Source organism: Nicotiana sylvestris, chromosome 11 (genome assembly GCF_000393655.2).
Source record: "Nicotiana sylvestris chromosome 11, ASM39365v2, whole genome shotgun sequence".
In the NCBI taxonomy this organism is placed as follows: Eukaryota; Viridiplantae; Streptophyta; class Magnoliopsida; order Solanales; family Solanaceae; genus Nicotiana; species Nicotiana sylvestris.
In genome coordinates this window covers 92,008,413-92,025,361 of record NC_091067.1, presented here as the reverse complement: position 1 = coordinate 92,025,361, position 16,949 = coordinate 92,008,413, and the positions used below count along the sequence as shown (strand labels likewise).

General features: G+C 36.0%; 1 protein-coding gene across 1 annotated transcript; it reads left to right on the top strand.

Moving 5' to 3' along the window:
- Window positions 1-890: 890 nt before the first annotated feature.
- On the top strand, window positions 891-12,203 carry LOC104232502 (NADH dehydrogenase [ubiquinone] 1 beta subcomplex subunit 7-like). The gene is made up of 2 exons (XM_009785727.1): window positions 891-1,296; window positions 11,926-12,203. The coding sequence occupies exon 1, from the start codon at window positions 986-988 to the stop codon at window positions 1,271-1,273; it is 288 nt and encodes a 95-aa protein (XP_009784029.1). The 5' UTR covers window positions 891-985; the 3' UTR covers window positions 1,274-1,296; window positions 11,926-12,203.
- The last annotated feature ends 4,746 nt before the right edge of the window (window positions 12,204-16,949 follow it).

Sequence of the window (16,949 nt, the reverse complement as noted above, 5' to 3'; positions counted from 1 at the left end):
ACGAGCCTCGCCAAATAAAAATGCAAATTGCGGGGCCCTCAATAATTGATCATAATAAATACTTAGAATTTGGGATGGACTCTTTAGTGAATTTCACTGCCTTCCCCAAAGATAATAACGCGTTAGACTATTTAGGCGCGACTTAATTAAATTACATTTTTAAATTCGGGTGCGCATTTATGTGACCCAAATTCAAATCTCAACGGAGTCGAAATGTATTAACAACCACGGGTGCATTGATTGTGACGTGGTTCGAGATGCATTTTCACAACGTTGCAATTCTATTGAAAAATAATAATAAAAGCGGTTTAAACTTAATAAAAGCACACCAGTTATAACATGTATTAAAATCAGATATTTAGCCATTATAACAATTTAAGCGACCGTGCTAGAATCACGGGATTCGGGGGTGCCTAACACCTTCCCTCGGGTCAACAGAATTCCTTACTTAGAATTTCTGGTTCGCAGACTTCATTTGGAAAGTCGAAAAATTTCCTCAATTTGGGATTCAAGATAAACCGGTGACTTGGGACACCAAAAACCAAACATTTCCCAAGTGGCGACTCTGAATTAAATAAATAATCCCATTTCGAATATTGTCACTTAAATTGAAAAAACTCCCTCGCGCATTTTACCCTTCGGGGCGGGCGCGAAAAAAAGAGGTGTGACAGGAACTCCATTATAATATATTGGAGTTCCAGTATACTTATGCTGGAACTCCAGTATATTATGCTGGATTATTTCCGGATTTTGAACCATATTTTTGTTTAGATTTATCTTTACATAAAAAGTGGCTAAATTTCAATTACTTTTGAAATTGTGACTATTTTTGAACGAGGACTTGTAAATCTGGCTATTTTTTAATTTCTCCCTATTTGCCCGCTGAAAATCCGAGACATTTCAACAGCCCAAACCCGACAGAGCTAACAGAACAAAGTGGCGAACAGAAAGAGAAGCGAATCGGAGGGAATTCAATCGGGAGAAAATGGAGGTGCCAGGATCATCGAAGAAGATGATAGCGACGCAAGCAGAGATGGTGGAAGCGAAAGTACCATTATCATACAGGGACCAGTGCGCCCATCTGTTGATCCCTCTTAACAAGTGCCGGCAGTCGGAGTTTTACTTGCCCTGGAAGTGCGAGGACGAACGTCACTCGTACGAGAAGTGCGAGTATGAGCTTGTCATGGAACGGATGCTTCAAATGCAGAAGATCCGTCAGCAGCAAAAAGGACAGCAGTCAATTCCCCTTTTCCCTAAGACTGCCAATGCCTAGTCAATCCATCATCTATCTAATCGGTTAGTGCTTGCTTATTTGACCTACTGCTAATTTTATTTGAAGCAAAAATATACTGCCCTTTTCATTTACTTTTAAAATAAGATATGTTATGGCTTGTTCACTTTAGACTCCAAAATATTGGGGGTTTTATTTTCTATTTTTGCCAAAAAATATTTGTCGGATTTCTTGATTGTTTTCTGTTATAACTTAAAGTGTCAAATTGATGGGTAGCTCCTTGTTATTTGACTTTAGGTGGTAAGACATTGACTGACTTGGCTGTCCTATATCACTTACTTGAAATTACTTTAAGTATAATTTGTAAAAGATTTAAAGACAACCTAATGAAGATTAACGAAGGAGTTGTTGACGAACTTGGCAGGCAGAGCTACCCTGTATATGTGTTGGTGGGAGGTAGGAGGAACACGTAGATTAGTCGAGGGACAAGTTAGCCCGGACAACATGTCATAGGAAAAAATAATCATAAAGAAAAAATAAAGGAGTTGTTGATGATTGATATAGGTAGTAATATTAGTGTACAAAATGTTATTGGTTTATTACCAAAAAAAATGTTATTGGTTCCATGTCTATATCTTATTTCTGTAAATTTTTCAGGCACCATTGTTGTCCCCAAGTACATATTGTATAATTTCATTAGGCGACATTGTCTCCAAGTACATGGTATGTTGCCAATCTATATAAGAAATGAGAATCAGTTGCAACTTTAACCGATTTTGGGAGATGTGGCATCAATAATAGTCATGCTTGTGTGTCATTGGACTAGTACGCACGCAATTATACAGTTCGCGAGATAGTAATAAAGATAAAATACAAGTATGGAATTGCAATTAATTACTTGTTAATTACCAGAATTAACACAAGTATGGTTTTTGCAGACATGTGTTTGATTGACTACTGCCTAATTGGATTAACTGGAAACAACAACAGCTTATGGAATTCACTTGATTTTAAAGCCTAATAATATGGCTTCCCCCAATACTTCATTCAACTGATTGCATTCTCTTAACCTTACTATAATGAATTGAGTTACTAACCTAGGGTGCTAGTTATACTTATAAGTATCCTTTTTGAGTTGTTATGAGCCTATCTTCCTTAATTAATTCTTCACTCTTTGGATATCTATGAGAATAATAATAACAAAGGTGCATTAGTTTCCAGCCCTAACAATGGTTGCATAAGGCAGTGGTTGTCCATCTTAAAACTAATTCAACTGTTGAGCTAAGTGATTTTAACATTGCGCTACTCAACTCTAGTCAAACCTAGATTCTCTTTGTCAAGTTCGTTTTGGCTTACCAAATAAATATAATTGGTTGCCAATTAATTAATGCATTGGCACAAGATTGAATAAAGCAAAATAAAATGAGGATCTTTAAGTTCTAATATGTGATAGTGATTTTTGGTAACTTGGTTTATTAAGGGTAGTCGTACAACAGGAAATCTCTCGCCTAGTTCCTTTTCAACCCACGAATTTTCTCTTTTGGGTAAACACAAACCTCAACATCACAATGTTATTTAAAATAGGCATGCAAATGGAATTTATCTGAACGTTGTCCAGGTAGAGCTTTTGCCATCTTAGTTTGTTTTTTTAATCATTTGTGGTAAAGGATCTTGCCGTCTGAATAATGTATTATCGTTTCTTCGAATTTTATCCATATACATAATTTAGATGTCTAACATTTTCAATTATTTAATCTACCTTGCAACTTTTATTTATTTATTTATTTATTTTTATTTATTTTATTTAATTTTATGAAAAATAAAATCGAAGCTACCAAGATCTTGTTTATGATGGTTAGACATTACCTCTAGTCTAACCTCAAAGGTTCAACTAATGGTAAGCTTGCTTCCCGTTAGGTTGTGTTCCCTTACAAGATCATTAAATATATTTGGCTCTTATAAAAGAAGATTTAAAAGATATTTTGACTGATATAGTTAGGTAGCAGTCTTCTGCAGCCCCACGAGCAACACAGAAGACCACCATAGCTGCTGGTATCTGAAGCAATGAGGGTCTTGCTGAACATGTGCGGTGTTGTTGACTTTCTGACATCTTTTTTAGAAGGACAAGGAACTTTCTGACACCTTCTAGGTCCTCTTTTTTCTATTTGTTTAAGTCATCTTTAGTCATTGTTTGGTGCTTTTTGGATTAAGATTTGCTAGAGAAGGAAAATGCCATCCTCTTTTCTGAGGGGTTATAGCAGGCTCGAATGTGGAAAATGATCTGGAAAAAAAATAATAGCTATTCAAGGCATAGAAGGACCTGAAGGTTGTTTCGCGCAGTACTAGCAGCTGTTGGAGACAGCTTCGGTATTTTTCCGTCAGTACACCATCTAGGTGTAAAAGGTAAGAGAGTGAAGAATGACATTGTTTACGCATCTACCCGCTGCTCAAGCATATCTATGGATCGCTGAAGGTCTCATTGATCTTGAAAAAGTAAAGAGTTAGCCAGAGAAAATAGTGCTTCTCAAGTTCATTTCAGAGTTCTGGTCTTGAGTATATGCTAACAGTCAGCTTCGCGTCTCTTTTCTTCATGTTGCTGGAGTTGCTAGAGTGTGAACCAGTCTGCTGATTCTGGAAAATGAGAATCTTTTCAGAGAAAAAGAAAGAAAAGAGAAGAAAAAAAAAGAAAGGGAAGATGTTTAATGTTGGGAAAGAGAAATATTAGAGTAGAGAGGAGGTGGATATTTATACTGAGAGAGGAGTGCAGTAAGTTCATTAAAAAAGGAAAAGAAAAGGATTAGAGAACATTAGTAGTATAACTTTTTGTCTAGGAATAGTAGTCTGCTGGCTGATGGTTAAAAAAATGATTTGCGATTTTGAATATCTAGCAATGAGTTTGGATGTTAATCTCTTGTAGCTTCTTTTTTGATATATTGTTCGAATGTATAATTTTGTAAGGAGGTAAAAAAGAAAAGGAAGGAAATCATGGATATGTTGATAGCTAAATTGGTAGGGGAAAAGAGAAAACCTTTAATTTATATTTGGAGATTGTGATGTTGAGAAAATGCACCTACTTATCGGTACAAAAGTTGAGTGTGAAAATAGGTCTGAAAAATTTACAAAACTTGAACAGCATAGATGTGATATGGTAGTGTAAGAGATGCACCGGTTGAGTCATTTATTGAGCTGGCATGTTTAGTGCCAACAGCTCCCCATCCGGATTTTCTGGGAGTCTTAGATGAACTCACATAGGAGGATCCCCGATCATTGTTGCTTCTTTTGTTATTATGTAAACCCTCCGCAGGTCACTTAATAGGCCATTTGCGGGGAGTGGATTTATAATCTATTAAGCCAAAGGTGGGAAGATCTCTATATCACACCTGCTATTTGCTAGTGAAAGCTTTAATTCTGAACCCCTTTACAATGTTATGAGTCTAGAAAGTGTTTAGACTTTGTATCAGCGTGAAAATGTCGGAGCAGCTAACTGCTAAGAATGTCCCTATTATATATGAACTTGCTTTGATTGGAGGATGTAAAGTAGCTAAAGTACCTATATATATCTTGGCCTTCCAATAAGTGGTAAGTATAAAGAGACTTAGCTATGGCAACGAGCTAGACAAAAGTTTAACAGACGATTGAAAATGTGGAAAATTATGTCTACAGTCTACCGGAGGAAAGTTAGTATGACAAACGCAACCCTCTCCAACATTCTCAGATACTTCCTGTCTTTGTCCCTATTCAGTTCCATTGTTGCTAAACTAATTGAGAAATTAATGAGAGATTTCATGTGTGATGGAATAAGTGAACAAACAAAATATTTTGGTTAGTTTAGAGAGGGCTATTACTGAATAATAAAAATCATATTATTCCAACTTGATGTTTGGCATGCTGATACTATTGTGAGAGACATATTTCCTCAGCCCCCATTCTAAACTATTGGAGGAGTTAGCAATGCTAGAGCAAACAACAGAGAGCAGGACCCAAGCACAAGTTGAAAAGGAGAAACTAATGCAGATAAGAGTGGAATTACATCAAATAGCAAGGCTTGAGGACATCTCATGGAGACAAAAATCAAAATGTTTATGGCTTAAAGAAGGTGACAGGAACACTAAGTTCTTTCAGAAAATGGCTAACTCCCACAGAAGGAACAATTACATTGACAGACTGAAGATAGGGGAGGAAATCATTGAGGACCAAGAATCCATCAAAGCTGAAATCCTAAGCTTTTATCAGGGGCTCTATTCAGAAAGTGAGCAATGGAGGCATAGTGTCAACTTTGAAAACTTAGCTAGGATCTCGATGGAGGAAGAAGTGTGGCTGGAAAGAGCCTTTGAAGAAGAAGAAGTGATGGCATCCATCAATTCTTGTGCACCAGATAAAGCCCCAGGACCTGATGGCTACACAATGGCTTTTTACCAAAAAACTTGGTACTTTATCAAGCCGGACATTATGGCAGCAATCAACCATTTCCACCATAGCTGTCATATGGTAAAGTCCAGCAATGCCTCCTTCATTGCACTTGTCCCGAAGAAAAAAGGTGCAGTAGAGCTCAAGGACTTTAGACCAATAAGCCTTATTGGAAGTGTGTATAAGATAGTAGCTAAACTGTTGGCAGAAAGAATGAAGACAGTGATGGGGAAGCTAATCTCAGGGAACAGAATGCATTCCTAAAAGATAGACAGATACTGATGCAGCTCTTATTGCAAATGAGCTGCTGGATGAGAGACTTAAAAGTGGAGTCCCTGGAATCCTATGTAAACTAGACATAGAGAAGGCATTTGATCAAGTCAACTGGTCCTATCTTCTGTCAACACTAAGGGGAATGGGATTTGGTGAAAGATGGATAAGGTGGATCAAGTTCAGTCTAACCACTGTCAAATACTCAATCCTCATCAACAGATCTCCAGTTGGTTTTTTCTCCCCTCAAAAAGGGATTAGGCAGGGAGACCCTCTCTCGCCTTTTCTCTTCATCATAGCAATGGAAGGTTTGAGCAAAATACTTGATAAAGCAAGGCAATTAGAATGGATTCAAGGGTTCAAGATAAGCAGCAACTCAGGGAATTCAATCTCAATCTCCCATCTGTTATACGCAGATGACACACTAATCTTCTGTGGGGCTGAAAAACTGCAGATGCAGTACCTCAATCTAACCCTCCTCATTTTTGAATCTATTTCAGGTCTACACATAAACATGGTGAAAAGCATGATATATCCTGTCAATGTGGTGTCTAACTTAGACGAGCTGGCTGGTATAATGAGTTGTGACATTGGCTCATTTCCTACTACCTACCTCGGACTGCCCTTGGGAGCAAAACATAAGTCAGTGGAGGTATGGAATGGTGTGATTGAGAAAGTGGAGAAAAGGTTAGCAACTTGGCAGATGCAGTATCTCTCAATGGGTGGAAGGGTGACTCTGATCAACAGTGTTTTGGACAGCATACCAACCTACATCATGTCCCTATTCCCTATGCCAAGTAAAGTTTAAAAGCAGCTGGACAAATTGAGAAGATCCTTTTTATGGGAAGGTAATAGTGAAGGTCACAAATTCCATTTGGTGAAGTGGGCAACTGTAACTCAACCAAGGTCACTAGGTGGTCTGGGCATTAGAGATCTTTCAAAACACAACAAGAGTTTGCTAATGAAGTGGCATTGGAGATATGGGCAAGAAGGCACAAGCTTATGGAAGGAAATAGTAAAAGCCAAATATGGTCACCTGGATAATTGGAGTACCAGAACCACAAGAGCTCCTCATGGGGTTGGGCCCTAGAAGCACATCAACAGCCTAAAGGAAGTCTTCCAACAAGAAGTGTCCTTCAAAGTTGGTAATGGAGCACATGTGAAATTTTGGAAGGATAAGTGGCTAGGGAACTTCATACTTCAAGAAACTTTCCCCATTCTATTCCACCTAGCTACTGATCCTAACTCAACAGTCGCACAAAATAGATCCAACAACACTTGGGAGGTCCTTTTCAGGAGAAACATACAAGACTGGGAGATTAAAGAAGTGCTTGACCTACTTGGAAGGTTAGCAAATTGTACAGTGAGTATCCAACACACGGATAATCTACGATGGGGCACTTCTAAGGAAGGGGCATATACAGTGAAGGCAGGCTACAATAAACTTTGTGCTTTGAATGAAGTTATTGACATGTGGCCTTGGAAGCTAATCTGGGAAACCAAAATGCCTACAAAGGTCAGCTGTTTTGCATGGACGACTCTTAAAGGTGCTATTTTGACACAAGACAATCTTTGTAGGAGGAGCTTCCAGATTGTTAATAGATGCCACATGTGTAAGCTAAACTCAGAATCAATCAATCACCTATTTCTGCATTGCACAGTGGCTATTGATCTCTGGCACATGTTCTTCTCAATTTTTGGTATCAGCTGGACACTACCTCAGAACATTAAGGAAGCAGTTGAAAGCTGGAGCTTTTGGAAAGTCAGCAAGGCCATTAAAAGTATCTGGAAAATGGTCCCAGGTTGCATATTTTGGTGTCTTTGGACAGAAAGGAATCGAAGATGTTTTGATGGCATTTCAACTCATACACTTTTTGAAAGCTAGATGTCTGGTGTATCTTTTTAGTTGGAGTAATATCTCCTCTGTAAATAATGTTATCCCCTTTCTAGACTTTATTGGCTCAATGAGCCTAGCCTGATGGCCCTTTTTTTTTGGTTAGCTCCCTACGATTAGAATAGCACATGATGTACTGGAGCTAACATCTCTTCTTTTGTACTAACTGCATCTTCTTGATGCCAGCAATACAACACCTTACTTCATCAAAAAAAGATGGAGAGGCCAGGGTCGCTAAATATTCAAAAAGGATGGAGAATAAATGTTTCATTTCTGATGGAACTCCCTAGAGCGGGGTAGATACATTAGCCTTGAAAATCAACAAATTGTATGCTAGAAGGAATATATGAAAGACCATCCCGTTATATAATTTTTGGCTAATACAGACAGAGGAATATGAGAACTTTCTAAGGACATTAGACTTGGATACTAAGAGCCCGTTTGGTTGCATGTATACACTCTTATAATACCTGCACAAAACGCTACATTAGTAATACAGTGTCTGATTGCCTTTTAAAACTTGCATATAATCCAGAATTGTACAATACATTGTTTGGTGAGTGTTTTTGTTTCCCACACAAGTAATACTTGCATAAGTTATGTAGGATTCGATGTATTACTTTATGCTGGATAGAAAGTGGAATTAGAAAACGTACATGGATTAATAACTGATATGACCAAAATAGCCCTCATGTACTAACAACTTTTTTTAAAAATGGTAACTAAGGTACATATTTTAATCCATACCTTATAATTCATGCATTATTAATCCCTACATTATAATCCATACATTATTAATTCCTACATAATTTGGTGTTTAAACCAAATGACCCCTAAGTGAAAAACTTCTTACCATTTTTTGGTGTAAGCAAGAAATTCCTTGTATAGATAACTGGCTATATTTTTTTGGTAGCATAAAGCATTCTTCTAATAAACTTCTTTATTATCTCACATATTGGTGTATACTATTATAATATTATTTCACTTGTCCGTAAAAGATGAGTGGGGTCAGAAGGAAGGATAAGTTCGCTTGTGGGCATGAGGATTATTTTGGTGCTTGGATAGAGATTAAGTCGGTGGGGTTGTGATTATTTGACCTTGGGTGTAAGTTTTACGACTGAGCTTTTTTAATTGGTTAATTGTATGGGAAAACTGTTTGAATTTTGAGGATCGCTCGTCGTTTAGGGTGATGAAGTGATGAAAAATAAGGGGTGAAGCAACTTCGAAGAAGCACGAGTGCTAATGTGGGTAAGTGATCGTGGTTAAAAAAAGACAACCGACTCTAGCAAGAGGGTGCTTATGCTCCTTAAGCGACAGAGCAATATGTAGCAAGGGGTCCTAGTTTCCCTTTCTCATGCATGAAGCGAAGCAACTTTGGAGAAGCGTGGGCTTCAAATTGTTAGGTACAAAAAGGCGCGAGCCAGAAGCGGCCACATCTTTGAATTTGACTTTAAAAGATTCGAAAAAAGAGGAAAAGGGGATAGAATAGAGCCGTTTGCCATTTAAGTACTTGAATTCCTCTCCAGATATGCTCGGTGTTCTTTTTATCTTTTTCTTCTTACGGTTCGCGAAAAACTGTTCTACTATTCTTTGCTTTTCTTGATTTGCTTCTTTGTTAGTGTTTTTCTTCTTCAAGATGACTCATTCTTCTTGTTGGTCTTGTCTTCTGCTTTACATTTCTTCTCTCTTGCTCTCAATGATTCGTTTCTCCTTCTCTGCTTGTTTGTTTTCTATTTCTTTTTCTATTCTCTAATGCTTCATATATAGTATGAATGTCAGGACAATAATAAAATGGTCTTTGCAACCAAAGCTAATTATTATTAACGTTCACTAAAGCAGCTAAATATGAATGACATTGCAAATGGATATCTGTAGCAAATAATTCAAAATTGGAAAACAAATCTGTAATTGAGGCTATCTTTTTCATCAGTTTGTTGAGATTACATTTTAACAATGTTTAATTTGAGCTTGTTTGGAATTCATATTGTCATAATGTTGGATACTGACAGGGAAATCCTAATTGCAATTTTGATATTATAAGTACTAAATTTCTATATGTTAGGTAATTTTTCTGCTTTCGGTAATTTGTGCACTATATTTCGAAGAATCATTTGCTTCAAATCTTTCTTCAAACTTACAGTTTCAAAAGTCTTATAGCTCTTTTTCGCTTGTCACTTTTGAAACACTGCTCTTGATAGCTTTAGATGTTATGGTGACCAGTGTTTTAAAATGCGTTTTTGGGGGCGAGCCTCGGGGTGAATCCTGGGACAAGGCGTAGTAAAAATGCACTGGGGCAATATGAGGTTAAGGGGCGGGGGGGGGGGGGAAAGTATCATGAGGCGTAAGCCCCATTGTTCGGGCGTACGCTTGGGCGTTGGGTGAGTTTTTGTCTTTGGGGCGTAAACTTAAAAAATCTTTTCAAATTAGACTTAAAATTGCTAAATTGGTAAAGTTATTGCCATGTGACCAGGAGGTCACGAGTTCGAGCCGTGGAAACAGCCTCTTGTAGAAATGCAGGATAAGACTGTGTACAATAGATCTTTGTGGTTCGGCCCTTCCTCGGACCCCGCGCATAGCGGGAACTTAGCGCACTGGGCTGCCCTTTTAAGTCCTTAATTTAATACAAAAAAAAAAACAAAAATCAACTTATTATTAATTTTAAAAAGTTAAAAAACTTAAAAGTCAAGTTTTTTATTGTTAGCCCTTATATTTGTTCTTTCTCTTTGTCTTCTGCCCGTTAATGGGGAAAATAATCCGTTTGCAAACTACAAAGTAAAAATTCATCATCCTCCCTCACTTGCTCTAGTTCAACACTTCTAATTGTAGGTTCCTACTTCGTTTTTTGCAACCTTTTTTTTTGGCTGTTTCAAGTTTGCTTATAATTTTCTACTCAATTTTTTTCGAAGTCTGATTAGTTTTTTTTTTTTAATGAAGTAGTTCTGAGTTTTTAGTCAACTGTTGATGTGATTAGCGCTTTAAGATGAAACAATTCAATATACATTTTCACTTATCTTATATTCTTGAAATTTCTACGTAAGTATACCTTTTTAATATATTAGTTTATAGAATATAAAAAGTTAAAGATCCATGGGGATTATGCCCGGTCCTCGAGGTTTATGCCTCGCCTCACCTCGTATCATGTAAAATACCTCGCCTCGCACCCGCGCTTTTTAAGATACAGATGGTGACTGACTACTTTGGAAAGCAGGTTTCCCCTTCCTCTGTTTCACCTACTTTTTCTTCTCATGTCGATCTTCTGTTCGGCCAATTGGACAGCGTCATCTTCATTTAGTTTACTCTTCACTAGGGAATTTAACTTGTTCAATGTTTTAGCTAAGGTGGGTTTCTCTGCTAAGGATTGAGTGTTGATCCTTGAGCACTCTTCTGTTCCATTCTTCATTTTCGGCCATCCAACATCTCTTTCTCCAATCTTCTTTTGGCACTATATGATATTATTAACTTTATGTCCGACCTAGCCAACCTTTGCTGACACTTGGAACCTCCTAAGTACTCAGCTTTCTTAAGACTAGAAGTTGATGCTGCTGACTTCAATATAATATAGACAACCAACTGATTATGTAATGGAAAGAGCAAAATGCGCGGGTGCATCAAATGTCCGAGAACAAAGGCTGAAATTGTGTTTATATAGTTCAAGGAAGTGTTTGGCTGAGATCAAATGCTGAAATGGTGTTGATATGATTCAAGGAAGCGTTTAGTTGGGTGCGTACGGGCTCCCAGGCTTGATTACTTTTTTATCTTTTCTTCAACCATCAGTCCTTATGATTCTAGGGGTTTAGAATAGGAAGAGGGCTAAGCTCAGCTCAAAGATTGTAAATAAGGGCACATTTGACGTTGGCATCTCCTTTGCATGCTCTTGCATTTAACTACTTAGTTGATTTCAGTGTTTTCTAAGTACTTGCAGCATGGAGATAGCAACTTAAAAAAAAATTCTGCACATTCTTTTGGTAATGTCTGTGGTGGTTATCATGGTTATTGAGTTGCTTTTGTTTCATTTCTGCTTCTACATGTAAGTTTGTTATGCAACGAGTTGTTCAAGTCACTCTCTTTGGTTTCGACTTCATGTTTCATCAGCTGAATTCCGATATGGTGACTGTTTTGACAGGAAGCAGAAAATACCAAGGCTTCCAGAACACCAGAGCATTGTCACTGCAACTTGGTGGGCATTTTCCATTTAGAACTGACATCTGTTGAGTGAAAATTTTATAGCGCACTCTTTGCACATCTTACTGGTCCAATAATGTTCTTCCAATTTGATGCTGTTTCTATGCTAATCCAAGACCTGTTTCCCGTCTCCTTTAAACGTTGTCTTTCAGTTTCTCATAAAACATGTGAAAAAGAGATTTAAATGAAACTGATAATACAGCTATGTTGTCTGTGAAAGTTGTCTGATTATTTGTGCTTTCGATATCAACTATGCCCGTTTGAATTCTCTAAGCACCTGCAGTAACCTTTCTTCCTGCTTATCTATTAGAAAGAGGGCTAAGGTATATATCCAGGTCGAAGAATTACCCAGATACACATACCTCAAATGAGATGAAAATTTGTTCACCTGAGAATTATATGGCTTTAAACGCATTAAACTTGATCATGTTCATATTTAACTCCCTTAGCCACCAATCTGCTCATCAATAATAATGGAGAAGCATAAAATCAGTCAGAACTATGACTTGTTCTATTGGCTCTATAGAGTGATAGTAATAATATCACATTGATTCGAGCTTTGGGGGTTCAATCTTGCTATATCTCTACCAAAGTCTGATATGCTAGTAACATTGTAATTCCATATTTACTCGAGCTTACTCAACAATCCCAAGAAAGCCTTGCTAGGGACTAGGGAGGATGAGGAATGCATGTCATAACATAACTATTCCTTTAAATCTTATATTAATAAATGGCCTAGTAGCAATGCAAAATTACACAAAACTGATACTCATATTAATATGGAAAGATCAAATCCCTAAATCTTAAAGTGAAAAAAATCGAATTGAGACAAAAATTATTCACACCCCTATAGAAGTATCACGTGAGTTAGCCAAGAACAGTGTTTGATTATCCATTGTTGCGTGGGGGAGGTAGGATACTCGTACTATTTCCCCCAATTACCTGGGCCTACCTATAGCAGCAGCAGTAATAACTAAGACAAGGAGTAATAAATAGTGGACATGGCTTTTGGATTTATTGAAAGCCTTTTTCTGACTGCTCTCTCTTATTGACTCACCCTAACAGGTTTTTGCATCATACCTTTATGCAGGAATTTTCATCATTCCCTTCCCTTCTTAAACACTCTTTTGCCTTTCCCAATCCCAAAGTAACTCTTCTCTTAGCCCCTGTCCTTACTGTGCGTTTCAAACATATAGTACTATTTTGTTTGCTTTATCTGAAATCAAGATTTTAATCCAGCCATTTTGGTAATATGATATTCTTTCCAATTTCATTTTACGTGTTTGATTGGACATAACTTTTTTTCATTTAAACATCTCCTCTAAATCGTACCATGATACTTTTGTGGCTGTACAATTAATGTCAGTAGTGTAAAATGTGAACTTAAAGTTATCATTTTTAACTTTGTAAGCCCCTGTGTGATATCAAATTAAAAATAATGTACGTGCAAATTACTAAAAATTTATGTGTAATTATCTTATAAGTAAATCGAGTATATATATACTGCATATTTTGTACAAGTCAAGTATAAAAACCCGCTTGGCATAGTCTCTTATTGGGGACGAAACCTTACTTATGCGGCCTAGAACGTCAACTTTAACCTTGAATATGGTCAATAAGATAGAGTTGAGAGGAACTTTATTACCCTCTCTTGCTCTTCCTTCTCATAGTTGATCTCAATGGTCCATATTTTATGCACATGAGCTCTCTGCTTTTTGACCTATTTCCTTTGTTCACTTCTCTTTTTATCTTTCACTTGCAAAATTGACTTTTCTTTTTTACTTTTGGCAGTTGACAGGACAAAAGTCAACTTGACATGAAAGATTGGTTGAATTTTCTTTCCCAATAATAGCCGATTTTTTTTATTTTGTGTCTCATACAACTTACACTACTTGTATAAGAAATCTTTTTTGTCTCACAGTTTTGTGGACCCGGATTTTTGTGGATCCAGAAGTGTAAGATTGGAGTCCACAAATTTGTGAGACAAAAAGGAGCCTCTCACAATTAATGTCAATTGTGTGAGACACACAATAAAACTTCTCACGCTATAGTGGCAGTTATTCATTTCAAATCTTTCAAGTTTAACTAGAGTTCATTGTTTAAAGCCGAAAAAAAAAACACATCGAAAAAGCTTCAATATATAAAAGTATAAAAAACTAAACATAAAACAAGAAACACAGATATGCTTCGATTATTTTTCGTGTTGAGCTGTCCCACATCGGTGGGATTTGAAGTCTTTGGTCTTCTTATATGGTCTTGGGTAATCTTCACCTTGCAGGATAGCTTTTGAGGTTGAGTTAGGTTCAATGTCTATTTATTATTTCAAGAAAACATTACTTTTAAACTAGGGAAGACATTCAAACTCAATACATCTTAATTAACTTGTGATCATGAAAAAACAAGGAGATTAATATATTGTAAATAATAATGGATAAGATTAAGGTGACTATAGCCATGAAACGAAAATAGGATCCTCTGAAATTTTTACGCACATTAAGCATTACCAAGTATTATCATTTTATTAAAATGAGTCTAACTGAAGAATATATTGATTTTTTTAAGTCTAGCCAAATAAAGTTTGGTACGTTTCAACAGCGCGACTTGTGAAATTTCTTCCTAGTTTTGGTTTGAATAAATATTTTCATCTCTTCTGTCCAATAGTGGGTGAAACTTCACAGACTGGACATAATTAAAACCAAAATAGAGACTTTTTGATTTCTCTTGTACTTTTGGAGGATGCATTTTGACTAACTTTTCCATAGATACACTGTAGCCAACGTTTTTGGATACTCTGACCGAAGTGGGAAAGAACAAAAAGAACTTTCCTTTTCTGAATACATACACATCGAAGAAGAAAGAATAAAAGGTACTCTTTCGTCTCAACTTATTACATCTAGTATTTGTTCTATGCTACTACTATGTGTTTTCAAATTAATTGTTCACTTCTTTAATTAAGATTCAGTTTGACTAAATAAATAAAGAGATTACAAACGCTCCCGTTCTTAAAAGATTATACATTTTATATGAATTTATTGTTTTTATATACCAATAATATAAAAATATTTACACTATCAGGTTATTAGAATGTTGGTGGATATTAGTGGGCGTTTCGACATAAGAATTGTAAAATTCCAAAAAAAAGTAAAAGAAAATTCAAGTGAAAATGATATTTGAAAATTAGAGTTGTGTTTGGACATGAATATAATTTTAGGTTGTTTTTGAATTTTTGTGAGTAATCCGAGTGAAAATTTTGAAAAACAGCCTTTTGAAGTTTTTCAAATTTTTGAAAAATTTCAAAATTCTTCTTCAAGTGAAAAATTGAAAATTTTATGGCCAAACACTAATTATGAAAAAAAGTGAAAAAATTCTTATGTCCAAATGGGCTCTTAGGGTGTTTTTGGTATGAAGGAAAATATTTTCCGGAAAATATTTTCCAATTTTTCCATGTTTGGTTGACTTAAATGTTTTGGAAAACATTTTCCTTATGAATTCATTTTCTTCCAATTGGAGGCAAATATTTTCTTTATCAAGAGAAGAGAAAACGTTTTCCAAAACTCCTTCTCAACCTTCCTACTGTATTCCTCACCCTCACCAACCCACCCTACACCCCACATTCACCCCACCCAACCCCACCCCACCCCTCTCCAAAAAGGCTTTTTTTTAAATTTTAGTTTCTTTTCCCGTCACCACCCACCCTGCTACCCCTGCAAAAAAAATATTTTTTTAGTATTTTTTTTTGTAATTTCAAATTTCTATTTTTTCGTTTTTCTGCACCACCCATCCCCACTGCCCCCATCCCACCCTACCAATAAAACCTTTTTTGTTACTTTTTTTTTTTGTAATTTTTAAATTTCTGTTTTTTCGTTTTTCTGCACCATCCACCCTCCACCACCCCCATCCCATCCCGCACAATTTTTTTTTTTGTAATTTCAAATTTCTATTTTTTAGTTTTTCTGCACAGCAACCCCCCCCCCCCCCCCCCCCGATTTTTTTATATATATATTTTCAATTTTAATTTTTTGATCTTTCGGTTTACAGGTTCGAAAATTTTACAAGTTCCAAATTTATGAGTTCGAAGGTTGTTGGTTCGAAAGTTTATGGCTTCATGTTTATTGTATCTAAATTATTTATGAATACTCTTGAGAAGTTATTTGCCTTAATTGCGTACCAAACACTGAAAAATGAATAAGATTACTACTTGTTTTCCTAGAAAATATTTTCCACGGTAAACATTTTCCGTTATACCAAACACACCCTTAGTTAACTCAAACGGAAAATACACATACATTATGAGTAATTTTACACTCTCTTCCCCTACCTCCCCGACACTTCAAAAATCAATACTTTTTCTTTTTACTTTTCTACAATTAATTGTTTATTTTGCAGTGCTTCTTCTATATTTTGATTATCTTATGTTTTGCTATGCTCATTCAAGTTTTTTGTTGTTTTGACTTGTAACGTATACATTTATTGATTAATTCAAATAGCTTTTATAACCACACTTCCAAAAGATATTATTTCCTCCATTTCATTTTATAAACTTCATTTGTCCTAATTTATGTCACATATTTTCCATTTTAGTTTCACTTCTTCTTTAAAAATAATTTTATTTTAAATTTCGCATTTACCATCAATGGGATGATATATAGTATTTGTAACTTGTTTTAGACCATAAATTTCAATTTTTTTTCTTTTTTTCCTTAAATTATATTTCCAATCAAATACCGTCATATAAAATTAAGATGATGGAATAATGATGTTTGACAAATACAAAATTTAAATAAAAAGAAAGACTTTTAACACGCACAAAATTTAAAAATACTCTTAATATTTGTGGTCTTGATCGTGTTAGGTCATCATAATATTGCCATATAAATCGGTGTTCGTGGGGTTAGTGATGATGAGTAAAATTGGCATATTAAGATTTTAGAGAGAGAAACAGTAAGATTTTAGGGAAGGAAAGTC